At 46.7% G+C, this 19,983-nt stretch overlaps 1 protein-coding gene across 1 annotated transcript in view; it reads left to right on the forward strand.

Annotated features, from left to right (window-relative positions):
* LOC149367849 (beta-hexosaminidase subunit beta-like) overlaps positions 1-14,982 on the forward strand; it is a 55,881-nt gene extending 40,899 nt beyond the window's left edge. The window contains exons 10-13 of the mRNA XM_089576608.1: positions 4,285-4,456; positions 5,397-5,487; positions 9,904-10,008; positions 14,699-14,982. Coding sequence (XP_089432734.1) covers positions 4,285-4,456; positions 5,397-5,487; positions 9,904-10,008; positions 14,699-14,762 — 432 coding nt within the window. The 3' untranslated portion in view covers positions 14,763-14,982. The remainder of the gene's footprint in view (positions 1-4,284; positions 4,457-5,396; positions 5,488-9,903; positions 10,009-14,698) is intronic.
* The last annotated feature ends 5,001 nt before the right edge of the window (positions 14,983-19,983 follow it).

The following is a 19,983-nucleotide window of genomic DNA, read 5'->3' on the forward strand; positions in this document are numbered from 1 at the left end:
ACATATATATCTGAACCTAGCAACCTGCCCACCGTGTCAAGAGGCAGCTTATTTAATCGTGACAGGCTGCTCGGGGAGAGCAACCTGGGTCGCAGCCCAACCAAAGCCCCACCGATGGCAGCACCTGCCATACAAGGGCAGTGACTCATCACCTCAGCACTGCACCGCTGTGCCAGGAGTGGCAGGAAGACTCCCAGAGATCTATGAATGGAGAGAATGGCCAGTTCCGCATATATGAACATTAACCCATTATCGCTATACGAGCAACTGCTGCCCGTGAACACCGGATTTGAACACCAGAACCGAAGTGAAAACTGAATTGCTAGCGCACTTAATTCGGATTTGGCCGGACTACCCGAATCTACCGTCATTTTCTTTTGTAGCTATGACCATGGAAACAGCTTTGGAAAGTTAATTTGCATTCTTTTATGTTCCTGCGTGTACGAGTTTATATAGCACCTCACTGAACAATAATTGGTGAAACGTATTGTTAAAATAGTAACTAAGAGTCAGTGGCAAGAAATTTCAGATTTTTTTATCACATCTGCATAACCATTTACGGTTTTCGCAATACAGTGAAATAAAGCTGGAACAGTAACGGGCCAAGTACTGAACACTGCGGTACCCCAGGCAAAAAGTTTAAATCCTTTGTCTTGATGCTTTCAATTTCTACAGTCTGTGTGTGGTTATTCGAACATCTGGCGATCTATTTAATTAGTAAGTCAGCGAGCCAATTTCTTTTGTCCGTTTTTCTGAAAATTCGTCACAGACACTTTAAGACTGCTTATATGTGAGAACGCGAAGGCATTTAAGTGCTGAGTCATGCGGCGGTGCAGAATAACTATGCATCATGAGTCGTGGCTAGGACTACGAGGCATGACTAGGCATAATTGTACAAGCTGTATACACCTTACATGACGTTACTTGTAAAATGTTGAGTCATGATACATTGCAGATATACTATGTGTCGTGCCTATGACTACTAGTAATGACTTTCATAGGTCATAGTACGGTACATTTCCTCATTCATGACGTGTTCACTTAATTGTGTTGTGGAGTCGCACACGGGCGTACTGCATAACCCGAATTTGGTGCCATAGACGGCGGTGGACGGCTTTTGTATGAGACATACTATAATGCTTTCGTATTAATAATGTGTGCAGAATGTAGTGAACGGCTTTGGGTTTGGGTTTATGGGGGTTTAACGTCCCAAGGAGACTCAGGCTATGGGGGACGCCGTAGTGAAGGGCTCCGGAAATTTCGACCACCTGGGGTTCTTTAGCGTGCACTGACATCTCAAAGTACACGTGCCTCTAGAATTTCTCCTCCAAAGAAAATCAACCGCCGCGGCCGGGATCGAACCCGCGTCTTTCGGGTCAGCAGCCGAGCGCCATAACAACTGAGCCACCGCGGCGGCTCGAACTGCTTTGGGTGGATACTTGCAAAGGGGAGAGATATAAAGAAAAATGAACAAAACCGCATGTCAGGTACGTTACTACATCCAACACGATCATGCTACATAAAATTTATGGACATGAAAGTAGAGGCAAGGTCATTATGCCCCTGCTTCGTCGTCGACAGCACACTTCGTGATGAGTGCCGCGAGTGATGTATACCTTCGATGCAAGAATAAAAGGCGGCTTCCGACACTCCAGTCTACGACATCAAAATACGAATACCATCAAAGTATCGACCTATGTCAGAGCTAAGACAGTCGCCCACTCGTAAAACTTTATCCACACTCCTCGAAATGGCGTTAGCATGCCATGATAGGCCACTGTAATCCACTTCAGGAGCAGTCTGCCGGATCTAGTCGATTCCTTTCCACTGGTTAAGATTGGAACCAGCAGCGGGTTTATTTTGGATTGTATTTTGCAGGTCCATTGTTAACACTATAGCCAAACGGGCGAGTTAAGGAAGGGCTGCGCACACATAAAGCACGAACGCAGAAATTGGGGAAAATGGCGAAATTGGACTTCGAAATTCGGCCGGTGTGCCAGCAGACAGCTTAATTTCTTTGCTGGAATATTATTTGCACTTGCAGGGCCCTTTTATGTCTTTAAACGGTGACTTTACGTCCATCGATAAGGCATTTGTATTGTTTCCTGCGTCACCCTAATCTATGCAATATATTCTTAGCTGCGACTGACACCTCTCTGAATCATGAACTTACGAACCATCGGGTTCCTAAGGCTTTGAGATATGTGTACCATTTTTTAATTGTTTTATCTAAACAGAAGACCTTGACCGCACTGATTCAGTGAATAGTATTTCTACGCTTTTTGAATAATGTCGGAAGGCTTTGATTTTTAGGCACGGACTTCATTCTAATGGTTCTTTGCCGTTTTTAGATCTTAACTTGCAGCTCGGCTTGGATGATGTATGCTGACAATATGCTCCCCGAGCACAGAAAGAGCTTCTTCCATATGATTCTGCGCATTCGAATATAGTTAAGTGAGCTATATCTAAAATCTGCTCTTACAAAGTCATGCCCGCTTGTAAGGCACACTAGCTCCTGTAATCAGACTAACAGCCTGCTTTGGCCGGCTCTTCCTGTGAGGTCATCTTAGCTGTAGCTGACAGCTTTCTACAAAAGCTAAAAAAAGAAAAACATGGCATCAGCAATGAGCGCATACTCAGAGAAGGCCATCGTTTTGCCCTCTATGCACATAGTCAGCGACAACTTGAAAAAAGTAGCAAACAGGCATGGCATCCGAGTGGTTTTTTCAGCGCAATGAAAGTTCGCCGGGTTATGCCTGAGGATTTGCAAAGAAGGCGCTCAGAATACAGAAAAGATATAGAGAAAAGCAGACAGCATTTGTATCTTACCGGTACTCACCTATGGGGCAGAAACGTGGAGGCTAACAAAGAGCGAAAAAGAAAAATGATAGGTGTAACGTTAAGAGATCGGAAGTGGGCGGAGTATGTGAGGGAACAAACGCGGTTTAATGACATCCTAGTTGAAATCAAGAGGAAGAAGTGGGCTTGGACAAGGCATGTAATGCGAAGGCAAGATAACCCCTAGTGGTCCTTAAGGGTAACGGAGTGGATTCCAAGAGAAGGCATGCTTAGCAGGGGGCGGCAGAAAGTTGAGTGGCCGGCTGGGCGCTCTGTATATGCGTATCTCCTATTTTCGGTCCTATCTTTCGCACGCTGTTTCCGTTGAAATCATGTACCCTCTGACCCGACAACTTTCCGCAATGGAGATTAGAAATCTGCAGGGAGTAGAAGTTTGCAGGGGGCGTAGGTGGGCTGATGACGATGATAAATACATTGCCTACTACCGCTTAAGTGCCGTTTCTTCGGATCGCGGTCGATTAAAACAGAAGGCGACCCGTCTCAGAACGACAATGTTGCAGACGGTGTTCGGCAGAAACAGCGTACGTCGGCACTAAAGCCACCAACAAGCGCGGGAGAAACGTGTAGCCCAGCATATGCTTCCCTTGTTTCGCCATTTCACGCTCTGATGCACTGCAGCTGGCGCCGAATTTCTGCTTAAATAAAATGAAATATTTTCTGGTCTTATATCTGTCAGATGCGACACTATTACGCAGTACTTCTGCTGGTCATGAAAGTGGAAGACATTGTCGCTAATGAACAAAAAACTGGCGGGCACTCAACGCCAGTCTTTTGGTGTAAATATTTATATTTCCTCTGTCTCCTTCTTCCTACCCTCACAAAAATGCGCTCTAGACGTTCTATGGACTTAGACTCCATTGCATTCCTATAAATATTTCCTTCTGTCTCATCATAGTCTACGGACTGTCTATAGGTGAAAGTCCATTAAACGTTACGTGGTCATAAATCTGTTGATTGTATATAGACTATCTATAAGATTGGACAAGTCTAAACGATTTGTGTATAAGAAGTATAGACGCTTCATAGAAAAGGTTGGTTTGGTTTACAGGGTTTAACGCCCCAAAGCGACTCAGGCTATGAGGGACGCCGTAGTGAAGGGCTCCGGAAATTTCGACCACCTGGGGTTCTTTAACGTGCACTCACATCGCACAGTACACGGGCATCCAGAATTTCGCCTCCATCGAAATTCGACCGCCGCTGCCGGAATCGAACCCGCGTCTTTCGGGTCAGCAGTCGACAGCCATAACCACTGAGCCACAGCTTTAAAAAAAGAAGTTTTTGCAACGATATTAGCGAGCTGCTTTCTATTCAAACCAACTTTGTCGGACAAGGCAGTCCTTCATTTCTGCAGACCCGCAGTGCACTCACAGTGCTAACTGGCGCAGTGCGCTGACGTATCCACTATTTCTTCACCCCACGACGCAGCTGCCTGAGCAGGCGATCGTGCAACTCCGGCGCCAGGACGGCGGCAAGCTTCTGGACAGTGTGACGGCCAGGGGGTACCGCGTCCTGATATCTCACTGCTGGCGGCCGGACGAGCGTCTCCGCGATGCAAGCTGGAGCTCGCTCTATCGCTGCGAGCCGCACTACTTCAATGGTACAAGAACGCGCTGCGAGCACCGCCTATGTGTTTATCCGGGACTGCTGCCTAGAAACTGAACGACCATTAACTGATAAAGTAGCAGGAGTGTGCCTAAATGTCTGTAAAAGTGCGCTTATGTAATTATGTGAACAAAGAATAACTGCGCAAAAAAGGACGGGACAGGAAAAAGAGAACCACACGGGACAAACGCAGACCTCTCTTGTCCCGTCCTTTTTTGTGCAGTTATTCTTTGTTCTAATAATGTCGTACCAACTAGCCCTTCACCACACTCTTCTAGATTTCGCTTACGTAACTCTCCTGCCACTGATAACCGGACAGTCGCAGTATTCAAGTTGTCACCTAAACCGCTAATGTGCGATTTCGGATAATATCACGCAGTGGGTATCTGGTAGACGTCTTGCGTTTACCTATTTTATATCTTATTGCATGACGACCGGGAAGAATTGCTCTGCAATTTTAACTTCTCCGGAATTAATATCTGGAAGCCCGAAAGTTCTTCATAACAAAGGTGTGACCTGCCGCGCTAATGAGCACTGCTGCTTTTTACAACTTTGGTTACCAATGACTGGAAATTTATTAACACTAACAATGTCCAGCAGATTTATGGCTCTATTATAGGGCGCCTAGTTGTTTCTATCGCTTTCTAGATGGAATTTGATTTGATTTGAATCTGAGTGGATATTTGCTCTTGATCCCGTGAATACAAGTGAGCACCAGTCCATGAACTCATCAGTTTGAGTGATTTTGAGTGGGCCCGAGTGGTTGAGTTGTGCCTCAAGTGAGCATGAGTCTCAATGAGCCTGACAGATTCCATTAGCGGCCACGTTTCGTATAAGTCCGACGCTCAAAACTCGAGTGCGTCCGAGCCAGTTCTGCTGATTTTGTCCAAGTGCCAGGAGTATATAGTGTCGTTTGAATTTTGTGTTTCTCGCAGGCACCGCCACGCAGAAGGCGCTTATAATTGGAGGCGAAGTCTGTGTCCGTGGCGACAGCGTCGATCGCACCAACCTTTTAGCGCGCATATGGTGAGCACTACAGGAGCGCTCTTTTTTCTACGCTTTAATTAATTCACCTCTCTCCAGCAAGAGGTTATCATACAGCCGGAACGCCGAAAAAGGAAACAGGCAAAACAAGCATTGCTAAATGAATGATGAGTGACCTCCAAAAGAAACATGACAGCTGAGCATAAAATTCTGCGACAATCAGCAGCAGAGAATATGGATGGCGACAAGGGGTAGCGGCGCTTTTGGTTTACAACAAAGACTGGCTTTCAAAAGGTAATCTTTCTCTTTTGTTATTTCTGCTAAACGGTGCCTCCACGAATGATCTTGGCTACTGCCACTATAACAAGCACTAGCGTTTCACTTTCCTCTACGTTTGTTAGCAGCCCATAGTTTAATGGACACTGCGAATGTAGAGCGTCGCCCTAATGAGTTCCTCCCGCGAAGGATGCAACGCCTTCTGGATTCTAAAACTGAAGTAAAAAATACTCGGTTTATGGCATCAATATGACAGAACGAATGCTTCAAGCGCTTCGGCTGTAACCGTTGTTTGAATGAACTGCCTTCTCCTGGCTCACCTTCGAAGCATTTAGCTGATATTTACGCAGGTGCGAGTGTACTAACAGTTTGCTATTATTAATGCGACAGCATTAGAGTGGTCGTCACACCAAAACCGCTTCCCCGGAGATCAGGATGTTACCTGATTCCGAAGGGAGGGGGGGGAGAGGGGGGGGGGCATTTTAAAATTTAAGACACAAATTTTAAGACGGCGGGAAAATCCGAGCTAGACCCGATTTTTGCTGGGAAGTTCTATACAGCGGCAGTCGCAAGCTCCTCTATAGCCCCAAAAACCCCTCTGCCAGAGGAAATTCCCTGATTCTGAAATAGTACCCAAGTTGGCCCATTTCCCAAATTTAGGACCGCATAATTTAAGATGGCGGGAAAATCTGGAATAGACCAGATTAGAGCTGTCGTCACACCAAGACCCCTCCGCACGATGTCAGGAAATTCCCCGGTTCTCAGTTCGACACAGTTGGCCCAAGTACAAAATTTGGGACCTCAAAACTTAATATGGTGGGAAAATCTGCACGAGGTCGGATTTTGTAGGGGGAGAGTTGCATATCACGGGCAGCGCGGTGATGCGAGCGGCAGTCGCAAGCTGCTCTCGATCGACAGAGGACGTGTCAAAGCGTGCTGAAATGAAAGCCGACGAATGCTGTCGGATTTCCTCTTAAGGATTGCTTCAGTGGCCTTTTGGTTTTCGGACTATTTTGTTTTTGATTCTGCAGCAGGTCGAAAAGGCTACATAAAGCAAAGGGGTGGAATCAACACATTCTTTGAAGCTGGAGAAATGGCTGCGTTCAAGAAGTCTTTCCTTTAGCCTCTTAAAAAAATTGCCCATATTTGAGCACCTTTTCGTAACGACAGCGTGAGGGACCTTCACTGTCAGCATGTGTGCTGCCCTGTCGATATGCAAGCAATGTGCATGCCACGTTATTGCGCATAGCGTAGCGTTTCCCGCTCAGCATAGCCCTACTGGTACCATGCACTAGTGCACTGCACGGGCTCGGGCCAGCCCGAAAGCCCGGGCCCGGCCCGGCCCGCGGGCCGGGCCGGGCCGGGACATGGTTTGTTTTGCCGGGCCTGGGCCGGGCCCGGGCCTGAAGTTGCGGGCCCGGGCCGGGCTCGGGCTTAAAGCTGCGGACCTGAGCCGGCCTTCGGTCTGTACAGAAACGGCTGGCGTCTGACTATTCATTCACTATTGCAGAGTGAAGTACACAACTGCGGCATTGGAGCAGCGACACTGATGAGCTATGGGTTATACTACGCGCTGAGAAAAAACTACGCTTTATTCATTGACTTATTTATTTCCCTATTTCCGCGCCGCGGTGGCTTAGCGGTCAAGTTTCTTGACTACTGAGCCGGTGAACCAGGGTTTGCTCCTAGCCTCGGCGGCCGCATTTCTGCTTAGGCGGCAAGCATGACAGCCATGCACTTTGTAGTATCATTGCTCGTTGAAAAAACCCACGCGGTCGAAATGATCCGGAGCCCTTTGCTTCGGTGTCTCTCACAGCCCCAAAACATAGCTTTTATTTTATAGCTATATTTTTCTCATGACAGAAAATTCACAAACTAAAGCGCGTTTGGTTTTCTTTTTGATCAGCTGACCGGAACACCTCGTAAATTAAATAGCCACAAAAGCTCGCGAGAGTTTGTAAATCTCATCTCATAACCATATTGTTAAAGATGGGACCACAATCCCACAGCTGGAACCAGTATTAAAGATGTTGCTTCTATCCCACCGCTGGAACCAGTGTTGGAGACGGAGGGGTCCTGGAGGTGACTGACTCGTTTAGCCCCGCAGGTCCCGGCTCCGAATGACGATGTCGGACTGCGTTATCGAGGAAACTGTACAGAAGGGTTTATTCTACATATTTACAGATGAGAATCGAATCGAATGCTCCGATCACACAACAACATCCCGTTAAATACGGTTCGCGTTCCCCAGATCCCTGACTGGGGAACTTAGTTCGAATGTTGTCCAATCGGATGCTCAGTTGATGATGCTGGCGGTACCACCCACGGCAGGGCGGTGCTGATGCCCTCTCGCTCTCTCACAGCTCGGGGGATGAGAAGGGGAAGACAGTCATCAAACACAGATGCGTCACCTTGACCACTGCCGCAAGTTTTCTGTGCGTTGCCTCCGTGGGAAAGCAGAATCCCGCAGTCTTCTCGCACGTGGTTGAACCTTCTCGAACTCCCCCGCCCGATGGCCGAAGCACGAGACCCCTTCGACACAGCGTCTTTCAATTAGCAGCCTCGCTCAGCGTGACCTTGCGTAGCATCATCCCGTCCGGTGACCCGAAGGCCGACTCGGCCAACGTATACCGCTGCTTCCGCCGTGCTTCCTGTGCATCTCTGCTTCCACCGTTGCTGCTGCTGTCGCAAGCTCTCGCCGCATCTTTGCCTAACGACGACACTCGTCTGACAGTAATTTCTCCCAGGCCCGTAGGAGACAGCGTCCTTCGATCGGTTCGGAGGTTCGGTGATTTGGAGTGCAACAACCCCGTCCGTCGTCGTCTATGCTTCTGCCGCCGGCGCCAGGCCTCGTCATATCCCTTCCTTTGCGATGAGTCACACCCGGCTCCCAGGACCACGTTGTCCACTCTTAACAATATATATCGCTCCTCGCTTCTTCAGCCTGGTTGTCATGGCAAGTGTTCTGCCCTATAAGTTATCACGTGGTTCGCGCGTTATCTTCTGCTCCACCAATAAGAGTAAAATTCAACCTGCCTTAATTGGCCATTGATCGTTCGTCATCCCAAAACATATCTATACACTATTAGAAATGCATTCGGGAAGAACATATAAGTTCAGGACGCTTATAGTCTTCAGATACACACCGCGAAATACTCAAGCCTTTTAGCTTTTCGTTTCTGCTGAAAGGCGACCAGTTCGGCTATGAGTTCAACCTGAGAGATCGCGTTCACTAAAAAAAGTCATTCCACTGCTTGCTACGCAGCTTTAATGTTTATACTTCGCGGGCGGCAAAGTATAGCTGATTTTTTAAAATCATGGGGGAATGATAAGTAGTCTATTACGCTCGTATGCAGCCCTTTTTATTTGGCTCTCGGAACTTCGGAGTTTATCTTTGCGCACATACACGAGATCACTGTCCAAAAGACGGGCCTGGCGAGCGCTACTCTTAATCACTTCCTTCTGGGCTCAAAAGAACCAACTTTCTTCAAGCCAAACTCTGGTTTCAGAACCTTTGTCGGCGAGTTCCTTATCGGTCTAGTCGCAGTGTGCTTGCCCAGAGTGAGCAGTATACCTCAAGCGTTACTGTGATACGGGCCGGGCCGGGCCCGGGCTGGGCCTCACTCCGGGATTCACCGGCCGGGCCGGGCTCGCTAGAGCGATAATTTAGCGGGCCTGGGCCGGGCCCGGGCTTGAAGCCGCGGGCCTGGGCCGGGCTCTGGCTTCAGGTCTCGGGCCCGGGCCGGGCTTGGGCCTCAGATTGTGGCCCGTGCAGTGCTCTACCATGCACTGCCAGTGCGCAAGCGCCGGTCCTGACACGGCAGGCGTGTGTGCACCTGGCGCCATCTTGTGCCTTGAGGACGATTTACGCACGTGTAGTGGCGGCTCCTGGTACGCAGTAAATGGCAGCGGTGGCGGTAGCGCTATACTAAAAGGAGGGACTCCACAGCGCGAGCAGCGTAGCAGTCAGAAACGTGCAGTCACAAAGGGCTCCAGTGCTGAAGAGAAAATATATATTCTCATACGTCAGTGGTGCCTCGCATTATTGTCTTAATGTTGAAACGCCGCATGACGATATGCAGAAAATGCATTGCATTACTCTTCCAATAGTGCAAATATGTTTAAAGAGGAAAGTGCCGCGCATGTGCGTAACGATAAACCATTCATTCCTTTCTTCCTAAGGTATGGCGCATCGGCAGCTGCGGAGAGGCTGTGGAGTCCCAGAGAGCAGACCGACGCGGACGCGGCCAGGTCTCGGCTCCGAGAGCAGCGGTGCAGGATGCTGAGGTGCGCAATGTAGCGCCTATAGTAGAAGAGCGATGTCATATGATGCTTGCTTCCGCGGGGGGTCAGCTTGAAATTTCAAAACTGTTGACAAAGCAGCCAAGGCTAGGCAGGAAAAAGAAATACGTCAATTGCGCACATTTCCCTGCGCCAGAGTAGTCTTGCCAAAAGGACTATTTCTTTCCTTTTTTTTCCCTCGTATTCTTTTGTTTCCTTTTTACCGGCATAAGGGGAACGAATACATTTGACTCTGAAGCTACGAAAGCGAAACTCTCGGAAGGGTATGCACTCAGCCTACAGCTGGTTTCAAATTACCATGGGCCGGCGTGGTCGAAACAGCGACCCTTCGCACCGCTCGTGGAAACTACCGTGTGCACGTGCGTGTGCGAGAGGTGGAGGGAAAGAAAAATAAGGTTAGTAATAACTTTATTCTTACGGGATATTAAATACCCTGTTATATCCACAGCAAAGGTTTCAGAAAAGTTATTTTTGAAGTTGTGGCAGAGAAAACCACTTTGCGCGTGTATGGTCGCCACGCAGTAACACTGGCGCTTCGGTTCTCTTGCATTTGTTTCAATGCCACAGAAACCTGTCCCTGAGTGCAGAGTTTCCATCATTACATAAAAGAATAGCGAATATAGCTAGCACACAGACATAGAAGAAGACAGAACGACTGCTAAACATCAAATGATGATTTACTGCGACAGAAACCCAGTGTGCACATGCGCCATCGAAATGCATTCATGTACCTTTCTGTTCTAGGAAATCCTCAGTTGATGTTTAGCACTTGTGCTTTCTTCATCTATGTCTGTGTCCTAGTTACATGCGCTATTCTTTTAAGTAATGAAGACGCACCAACTAGACCAGCTTTTCGCCTTGATTGCAGAGTTGGCAACATTACGGTATTCCTGTTGGAAAAGCACAATCTCTAGTCTAGTACCGACACTCTGCCGGCTTGGTATAAATTACTTTTTTTTAAAATTCGCAGGCTTTCATAACATGTGATGCGACAAACCTGCGTTAGCATTGTCGGTTGTATTACATTTCGATTTACAGCGATCGCCTTCCCATTCATCTTTGAATTTGATTTCGCCGTGGGCATCTGATGGGTGTAGAGCGTAGATGGGCCGGTTGATGGTGGGCAGGGCTTCTTCGGAGTGCAGTCTTACAGGTGGGTTATGTGTTTTTGCCAGCGAGTGCCCAGAAGTGCCCCCACTCGTCGGTGCTCCGGAGGAGGAATCCTTCGGGGCCGGAGGGTGCCCCTATCCGCTCATCTTCGCTCCGATCCGTCAGAAGCACTGGGGTTGGAGTATTTGGATATACGCACAAAACATCGCATTTTCTCTGAATGACGACTAGACCTCTAACAGAATAAAACTGGAATGTGGCAAGTACAGAACAGTACAACATGCGTACTGCACTTAAAGGCAGCAAAAACTGGTGGCACCCTGATAACGATAAGAATTTGACCTAACTATTAGAGAAGTTTCCCACTGTCGAATTCGGATTCTCAAAAAGGGAAATACCTAAATATAGCTCCGTGAAGAGTCGTATTAGATGGGCAAGGTTATTTTCAACATCATTCTTTTTACAAGGTCTCCACATACAAAGATGTATTATTTAATTTTTACAAGACATCATCATTATTATCGATTGCGCCCATTGCAGAGCAAACGCCTCTCGCATTTCTCTCCAGTTAACCTCGTTTTTGCCAGATACCGCCACCGTACCCCCGCAAACCTCTTAATCTCATCCGCCCACCTAACTTCCTGCCGCCCCCTGCTACGCTTTACTTTCTCTTGGAATCCACCCCGTTACCCTTGAGGACCAGCGGTTGCCTTGCCTTCGCATTACGTGCCATGTCCAAGCTCAATTTTTCCTTTTCATTTCAACTAGGATGTCATTAACACGCGCTTGTTCTCTCACCCACTCCGCCCGCTTTCGATCTCTTGTCGCAGATTACTTAGGTATTCCCCATTATCTGTTATTCCCTACTGTTCCCAATTAAAACCTCCGAATACCTCCTGTAAACAGGCAGTGAATAGCATAGGCGAGATCGTGTCTCCATGCCTGACACCTTTCCTTATTGGAATGTTATTGCTGACTTTATGGAGTACTATGGTAGCTGTACAGTCGTTATAAATATCGTCCAGTATTATCGCATTTTTTTCATTTAGCGTTTTTTAAAGAGGAACGCCTAGATCCTGCTCCTAAATTAACTCAATATTAGGCAAGTATTACCGCACACGAACAGCGCCTCTCAACTACTCCCACCACTGTGTACTCCTGAGTATTTTTATGCATGAAGGCCTCGTGGGATCAACATTGACGGCATAAACTCGCCGTTGTTAAAAATCGGGAGAAAATTTAATTCACAACAAAGTACTCCAAGAATGAAATAGAAACTTCGTTCTGCGCACTGTCAATTTCATCAAAATGCCTGTGAAACAAGCACCTGAATCCTCCTTGCACTGTCTTTTCTGAAAAGAAAACACAGCAAAAGTCCCTCCACTGAACTTCTATTGAACACGAAAAATAACAGCAATACTAAAAGTACTGGCTGTGGCAGAAATCATGCTTTAGAAGCCGCCAGTACTACATGGCGATTACATCGTAGTACTGTGTTATAGCAGAGGATCGCAAGCCCCAGCAAAATGTGTTTACGCTGTTTAAAAGCACAATGTCACTACCTTTTCCTCTAGCATGATACTATACGAAACGACACAGCTACACACCAACTTCATGACACTTCAAATTTTCAAAAATGGGATGCTTAATTTAGTAGCGTCAGGAGGCTCCTCAAGGACAAAATAAAAGCACTGTACTAACTGGCACGGGGCTACTAACTGACAAGGGGCTACTGTGTAGTCTCGGCGCTATACCCTTTCCCTGGAGCCGAGGTGCCTCCCCTCTTCCCACTATGGTGTGGGTCATTTATTGTATGTATTCTTTTTTCTAGAATTCAGCTGCTTTTCTAATATAATTTGGTGAGAGCTCATCGTTACTCAATGGCCAGACAGTCATAAAGACTAGCGAATTAACAGTTACAACACGTCTATCAGCGCCTCTCTGCTTTCGCACCAAGAATAATACTTTTACGACATTTGTCTGATATTTACTGCGGTTCTACTGCGGACATACTGCGGATAAGGCTGATAAGGGATGCGCCCATTCCTGGCGGATGATTGTGTGTTGCAACAACACACATTTTAAAAAAACATTTGGAATTTCGAAAGACTGCACACGAATCGCCATCTTGGCCCTAATTTCTTTGATAACTCCTTTATATGGCACCTTGATCTTGCTAGATTCTGCTCAGGGTGAGAGCTCCCTCCTGACAATTTCTCTTTGCACTGCGTTTATTTGCATTCAGCTCTTTGAAAACTCAGTACTGAGAGCCACTACTCAGTTCTGCAGCGTGCGAAGCATTCTCATCTTTACACCAAATCATTCCATTGCACTAGAAAATCCTCTGCCGCTGGTTCTTGACTGCCTTTCGGGTCCCGTTTGCGCAGGTTTCTGCTCGCAAATCGCACGAAAATCACGAAAAATGTTTTTCATTGCCACTTGCAACATATTGAAAAACAACAGCACACTGGTTTAGCATGGTTAATCAAGGAATATCGTGCAGTTGCAGTAGTTACGGCGGGCACTCAAGGTTCTTACGTGTAAAAGACATTTGACGTAAAGGCCTTTACCATGAAGACTTTTTGCCTAAAAGCCTTTACCCGGGAGGCATTTACCGTGAAGGCCTTCACCCAGCTGTACCCTTCACCAGGTGAAGGCCTGCTGGGTGTACCCACCTGGCAGGTTGTCAGCAGATGGGCAGCCTGCCTCAAAGCAGGTTTCAGGGCCGTGCGTAAGTGCAGAGCCGATCCCACTTGTCTAGAGCGCTCGAGCGGTGCGCTGGGGAGCAGATGAAGTCAAATCTTATCGCAGCTGCTTTGCTGGGGGTAAGGCGCAGGTGCCTGTGGGGTGCACATGTCTATTAGGCTTCTTCCCAGCGCAAGTATTATCAGTGCAAGTCAGTGCCTTCTTTAGAATTTCGCATTACTTCCGCCGGATGTACCGCTCGAGCGCTCTAGACAGGTGTGGTCGACTCTGTACATGCGTATGCACAAAATCGGAAAATTCACCTAGCAGCGATGCCGCTGAAGAATGACTCGGGAAAAATGAAAATTCCTAAGAAGAAAATAACTGGGACAACAGGAGGCCCACGTGCAAAATAGACCACCTCCCGAAGAACTATATGCAAAGAGGAAGCTGCGCCGGTTGTGCCACTGCGCCGTTACTGGTATGAGGACTCACCGCGAGCGAACAATACAGACTGTTAGGGTAAGGTGGGGCGGAAGTGCGCAGGCGCAGGACAACTACACCATGACATGCGCATGCGCGTTGGCGCCCCGATTTACCCTTACTAAACGATAGGGTCAACCCTTTCCCAAAGTCCCTAATGTGACAGATTTTGCGTATTGTGTATTCGGAATTGGTTTAGAATAAGAACTGGGATAGATTGGCGAGTGCAATAAAAATGCTATCAGATTTTCTCGGGATCAATACAACTGATTTCCTCTAAATTTTTTTTCTTAGCATATTGTGCTTGCGTGTGCATACGCAGCACCCGGAAGGGCTGAAAGTGGTAGCAAAATCATTCTGTACTATTTGATGCAAATGTTTTCTTTTTCTGGTGCAGACGCGGCCTTCAGGTCCCACCGGTTATTGGACCGGGATTTTGTGACTGTGACCACGTGGCTTGAAGAAATTCCGCGACTTCAGCTTCGTTGAACTGGCACCTCAGTGAACTGCTTTTATCGCACGAATTGTGATCAACTGTCCAAAATATTCGTCGTGATATGGATCTTCAAATCTCAGTATAATTCTTAACAAACCCTCTCATTCGTATTGTACCTGGAATGCTTCCCTTTCTATGTTGCATTTTGCATAATATTTACCTTGCAAAGCGCTCGTTTTCTTTTATTCCGCGTTGACTGGATTTCAAATTCGTTCGAAAGTATCACGGGGCTGCGGCGCGATCAACGCCTCCTCATTCACCTGACTGTGCGGTGCGATGGAAACCGAGTCGAAATAATTATCGTGCATATGCGGACTGTGTTATAGCTTGCCGATTGTTTTACCTGCAAATAAAAATATTCTGGTTCTAACACCTCTTTATTTCTAACATCTTATACATAAAGAACAGTGTACACCTTGTTATGCTGGATACTTAGTTTCTAACTTCCTGCGACCCCCTTCTTCAATCATGAGCCCTTTCTAGCCATCTCTTTTTGGAAGACGAATCAGTGAGTGCGTTGCAAAAAAGAAAAAAATGCCAGGTTTTCAGAATAATCCGGCATATGGTTCTCCCTGCCACATCGCGCAAACTTTCCTCGTACATAACGGCACCTTCCCGATTGCCTTGCAGCCACGGCGGTGGCGCAGTGGTCCCGATGCTCGACTACCACAGTTGTGGGGATGCACAAAGGATTAAGGCAAAGTTGTCCTCTATCACCGCTGCTTTTCATGCTCTACGTGATAAATATGGAAAGAAGGCTAGAAGAAAGTAATCTAGGTTATAATCTGTCGTACAGATTAGGCGGAAATGTAGTTGAGCAGCGACTCCCGGGTTTAATGTATGCGGACGATATTGTACTGTTAGCAGATAGCCAGGAAGATTTACAAACTTTGCCTAATTGATGTGGAGACGAAGGAGACGCTCTAGGATTCAGTTTTAGCGCAACTAAGTCAGGTGTGATGATTTTCAACGGTACAAGCGATCGGGTGCTTACAATACAAGGCCACGAAATACCCAAAGTGGCCGAATACAAATACCTCGGGATATGGCTAAACGAAGGGCAGATATACACGGAAAAGCGCGAACAGGCTCTTAGGGCAAAAGGACGAAGAGACGCCGGGATAATGAAACATAGGGCATTATGGGGGTACAACAAATATGAAGTACTAAGAGGTATTTGGAAAGGAATAATGGTGCCGGGGCTTACTTTCGGCAATGCGGTTCTGTGCTTAGGGGCAGAAGTTCGGTCGAGATTAGACGTCAATCAGAGAACTGTTGGAAGATTAGCACTAGGTGCCCACGCCAAAACCACAAACGAGGCAGTACAAGGGGATATGGGCTGGCCATCGTTCGAAACACGGGAAGCTAAGGTATTTAAATACTTATACAGAAAGAGCTTTGACTCACAATGGCGGAAAAGAACTAGAAAACTAACCAGTAAGTATGCAGGTCATGAGGACGGAGAAAGAAAGAGCATTAAACGGCACGTTAAAAACGCGGAAGTTAAAAATTGGTTTAATTCAATGGAAAAGAAGCATAGTGTAGAACTATATCGATACTGGAAAAGGCAGATCAGGAAAGAATTTTTCTATGATAACTCAAGAGGCAGTGCCCCACTTTTTGAAGCAGGGTGTCTTAGAACGCGCAGCTACAAAAAGAAATTTAACGAAGATGACATGTGCAGTGTGTGGTAGATCTGTGGAAACAATTGAACACCTCATAATCAAATGTGATGGTATCCATCTGGATGTCGATGCAGACGCAGTCACTCTTCATGAGGTCCTAGGGTTTAAAGATAACAACGGACACGTAAATAAATCTGCAGTGGAAGTTAGCAAAAAGGGATTGGAGGAATGAGGTTCGAAGTGTAGGAAACCGTAGGCTCTCTAGGCGCTCTAGTATATCGAGAAAATCCGTCTTTTCCCGTTTGCTGATAATCGTATCCTCTGCGATATCGAATCGCCTTCAATTATGTCGTCTGCACCATTGCGAATGCACATGTGTCTTTCTGTTCCTGCGTTGGCAGGGATATCGAGTGCTGTTGAAGCGGAAGCTTCACTACGGGGCCACCGGCTTCAGTCGCAGACCGTGTAAATTTGATCTTCAGCTGAGTTAGAGGTCAAACCATGAAAAACAGAAAAATAAATTGAATCCCTATAGGCCTCCTATAGGGAGGCCCTTTTGTTGGAGGTTGGGGCTGTCATCACAACGAATCCGCGCTATAGCGCTATAGAAAAACTTCGTTCAGGTGAGCAGACAAGCCTGCAGAGTGAACACCGTAACGATAGGCCTGTGTAAGGATATGGAGCCCAAGCAAGTGCAAGAAGTGTCATTTAGAGGAAACGCATATGCCCGATGTGCTTTTCAGATGTATTGTTACCGAGCGCAATTCATGTCAACTGCAAATTAGCCGTGTTCTCACCTTATAGCATATAAGTGAAATGCGCAACAACTTAGACAGGACACAGAGAGAAACACATACAACAGTTCACGAGTGAACTGTTATATGTGTTTCTTTCTGTGTCCTGTCTAAGTTGTTGCGCATTTCACTTATATACTACGCAGAACCAACTAGCCCGACAACACGCTCTTCTGAACTGTGTTCTCCCCTTCGCCACCAAGAATGTGACAGATGTGACAGCGTTTTTGAGAAATCAGATGGACGTTGGGTTTTTATTTTCCATTGATGTTGAAGGTTTATTATAGTCTGTGCCACGCGCAGAACTGCCTGAGGCAGTATACGCGACTGTACTGATTTCAATGGGGCTACATCCTTTCAAATTTTAGGAGGTATTAGTGTGGAAATATTCTTGTTGTGTTTAGACTTATACCTTCGCTCCACTGTTGTTTCTTTTGGAACAGACATGTTTGTTCAGAAAAAAAGCATTTGCGTAGGATCTGGTGTTGCACCGGTGCTATGCAATAGATTTTTATCTTCCATTGACCGTGCCTTAGCACCTTCTGTTGACGACGGCTCTGTCCTGCGAATATTTAGATATGTTGACGAGCTAACCGCACCTTGACGCATGCTAGCACTGTATAAGGAATCTTATCCCTGCTTAGACAACTAGGGAAAAGCCTTGCTTTTACACAGCCTGAAAAATATTGCTGCCAGGTATGGCGTGCCTGTTGTTTTCTCGGCCACAAGTTAGCTCAGCGGTTTGTGCACATGTAATTGGCGAAGAAAAAAGCACCAGTGCGAAAAGAGGCATGGTGAATCCTTTGCGGATTGTGCAGTTGGTGTGGTATATGAAATTCGCAGCATGGGAGCACTCAAAATCGCTAGAAAATGGAACTAGACCGAATTTACCTCTTCACTGCGCAGAGCGGAAATGTGAGCCCGCGCTTGACAGTATCAAGGTTCTTGGCAGGAGTCGCGAATTAGACAGCGCGCGAGGTTCTTTGGGGCTTTTCTCACTTTGCAGTGAGAGGAGCCGCATGTTGTAGTGATTGTTCTGCTGCTCCTCGAAGTAAGTAACCCGCATTCATTATATGTTTTTCATAATCACCAGGCCTTGATAGTAAATGACTTCTAATAAAGAAGTCCTTTATGCATGTTGTGGATTTATTGTTATGCGCTTAAAGCGTTCTGTCGCTTTGTTGTTTCTTGTTGGTTGTTCTTTTTGCCGATTTATTGTATATCACTGTATTTTGCAATGATTTTCTGACGCTGCTTCTGCAAAGATACTTTTGTACAATAAGCAGGAAACCGGAACTTCGAGATCGACTGTAAGATTGAAGATGTTGAAGTCGTTGCAAACTGTGATTCCACGAAGGAGGGTTGATGTGATAGCAGTTGTGCGCGGATCGTGTGACTGAGTGCCCTGTATATATTTGAGCCCCAAACTTGCGAATAAACAATTGGTAGTCCAGCCACTTTATTGTCTGTTTCTCTTTTCCGGTTTTTTGTATTTTTGGTTGGTTATTTATTTCTCATAAAAAAGAGTTTTAGTTGTTGCAGTTTTTGTGTTACGCAGGAGTGCTGAAGCGGCACAGCTCTCATCGTGAGAAATTAGTTGCTACGCTGAGCTTTGCGTTTCGAGTAGACATGTAGTATGCAGTCTTCCTCGACTAGCCTGGCTTCCAGGACTATTGAGGATTTGAGGGTTCTAGGAGGCTTGTTTGTGACAACCCTGTATCTCGGTAGCCAATCATTGTGCACATCGTACAAAAAATGAGGGTCCCAACAGGGGTGCCCTAACAATGCTAATTTCTTCAGAAGGCATCAACTGGAGGGTACTGACAAACTATGCCCCTAATGTGCCTCTGGAGTGGATGCCATTATCAAATTTTCTGGGCAAGTGGCTTATCACGCTTTTGTCACGTGAATAACCTTTATAACAACTATACAGTCAGGTGTGGCTGAAGAAGTAGGTTCGACATCCGTGTGCGTGGTTGGTAGATGATGTTATTTTTTCAAAATGTTGATATTATGTGTTTAGACTTATGCCTTCGCTGCACTGTTGTTTCTTTTGGAACAGACATGTTTCTTCAGAAAAATATTTGCCGCTACGAATATCGAGTATGCTGCTGTGCCGGCCCAAGATGGCTCGCACATGACGTTAGAGACTTCGGCGTACAGCGTGTCGCTGCCAAGGCGCAGGGGTTAGCGCATCATGTGACTGGAACAGTTCGCGAAAAAGTAAAAGAAAAACGTACTGCCAGTCGGCGTATTTATTTCTCGCTTCCTGGGTATTTTTTCGCGCAGTTTTTTGAACACGACAGACGAAATAAGTGTTACTGCAAAATTTACAGTTGGGCTGCAGTTGGGCGCTGTTTTGAACGTACTATCACGATCAAAAGAAATGCGAACAGAGTGCAGGTCGAGCTGAGTATTCGAAAGAGAAACTTTTGAGAAGGAAAACCGAGACTCCTCTACTCTCTTCCTCGATTTTTTTTTCACATTCCCTCAAAATGCAGACTCAACTCGACTTATGTCGGGCTCATGTATGCACGGGATGAATGGCCTTGTAAATGCCCTGTGTTGGCTGACGCTCTGACAACCGGTTCAGATGCGCTTGAGTTGCGCAGTTTCCACAGCTATACAAAAGATTTTTTTTCAGCGAGAGAGCTACCGGGCGCTCCATGTTACAAGGAGCAGAGGGAACGCTGTGAGTAGCGAGAGAGGAGGCGTCCAGAGATGATTATCCTAGGGCGAAGACACGATCTTGCACTCCTGACTCGCG

The sequence above is a fragment of the Amblyomma mixtum genome, chromosome 1, assembly GCF_055824585.1.
Source record: "Amblyomma mixtum isolate Tamu chromosome 1, ASM5582458v1, whole genome shotgun sequence".
NCBI lineage: Eukaryota > Metazoa > Arthropoda > Arachnida > Ixodida > Ixodidae > Amblyomma > Amblyomma mixtum.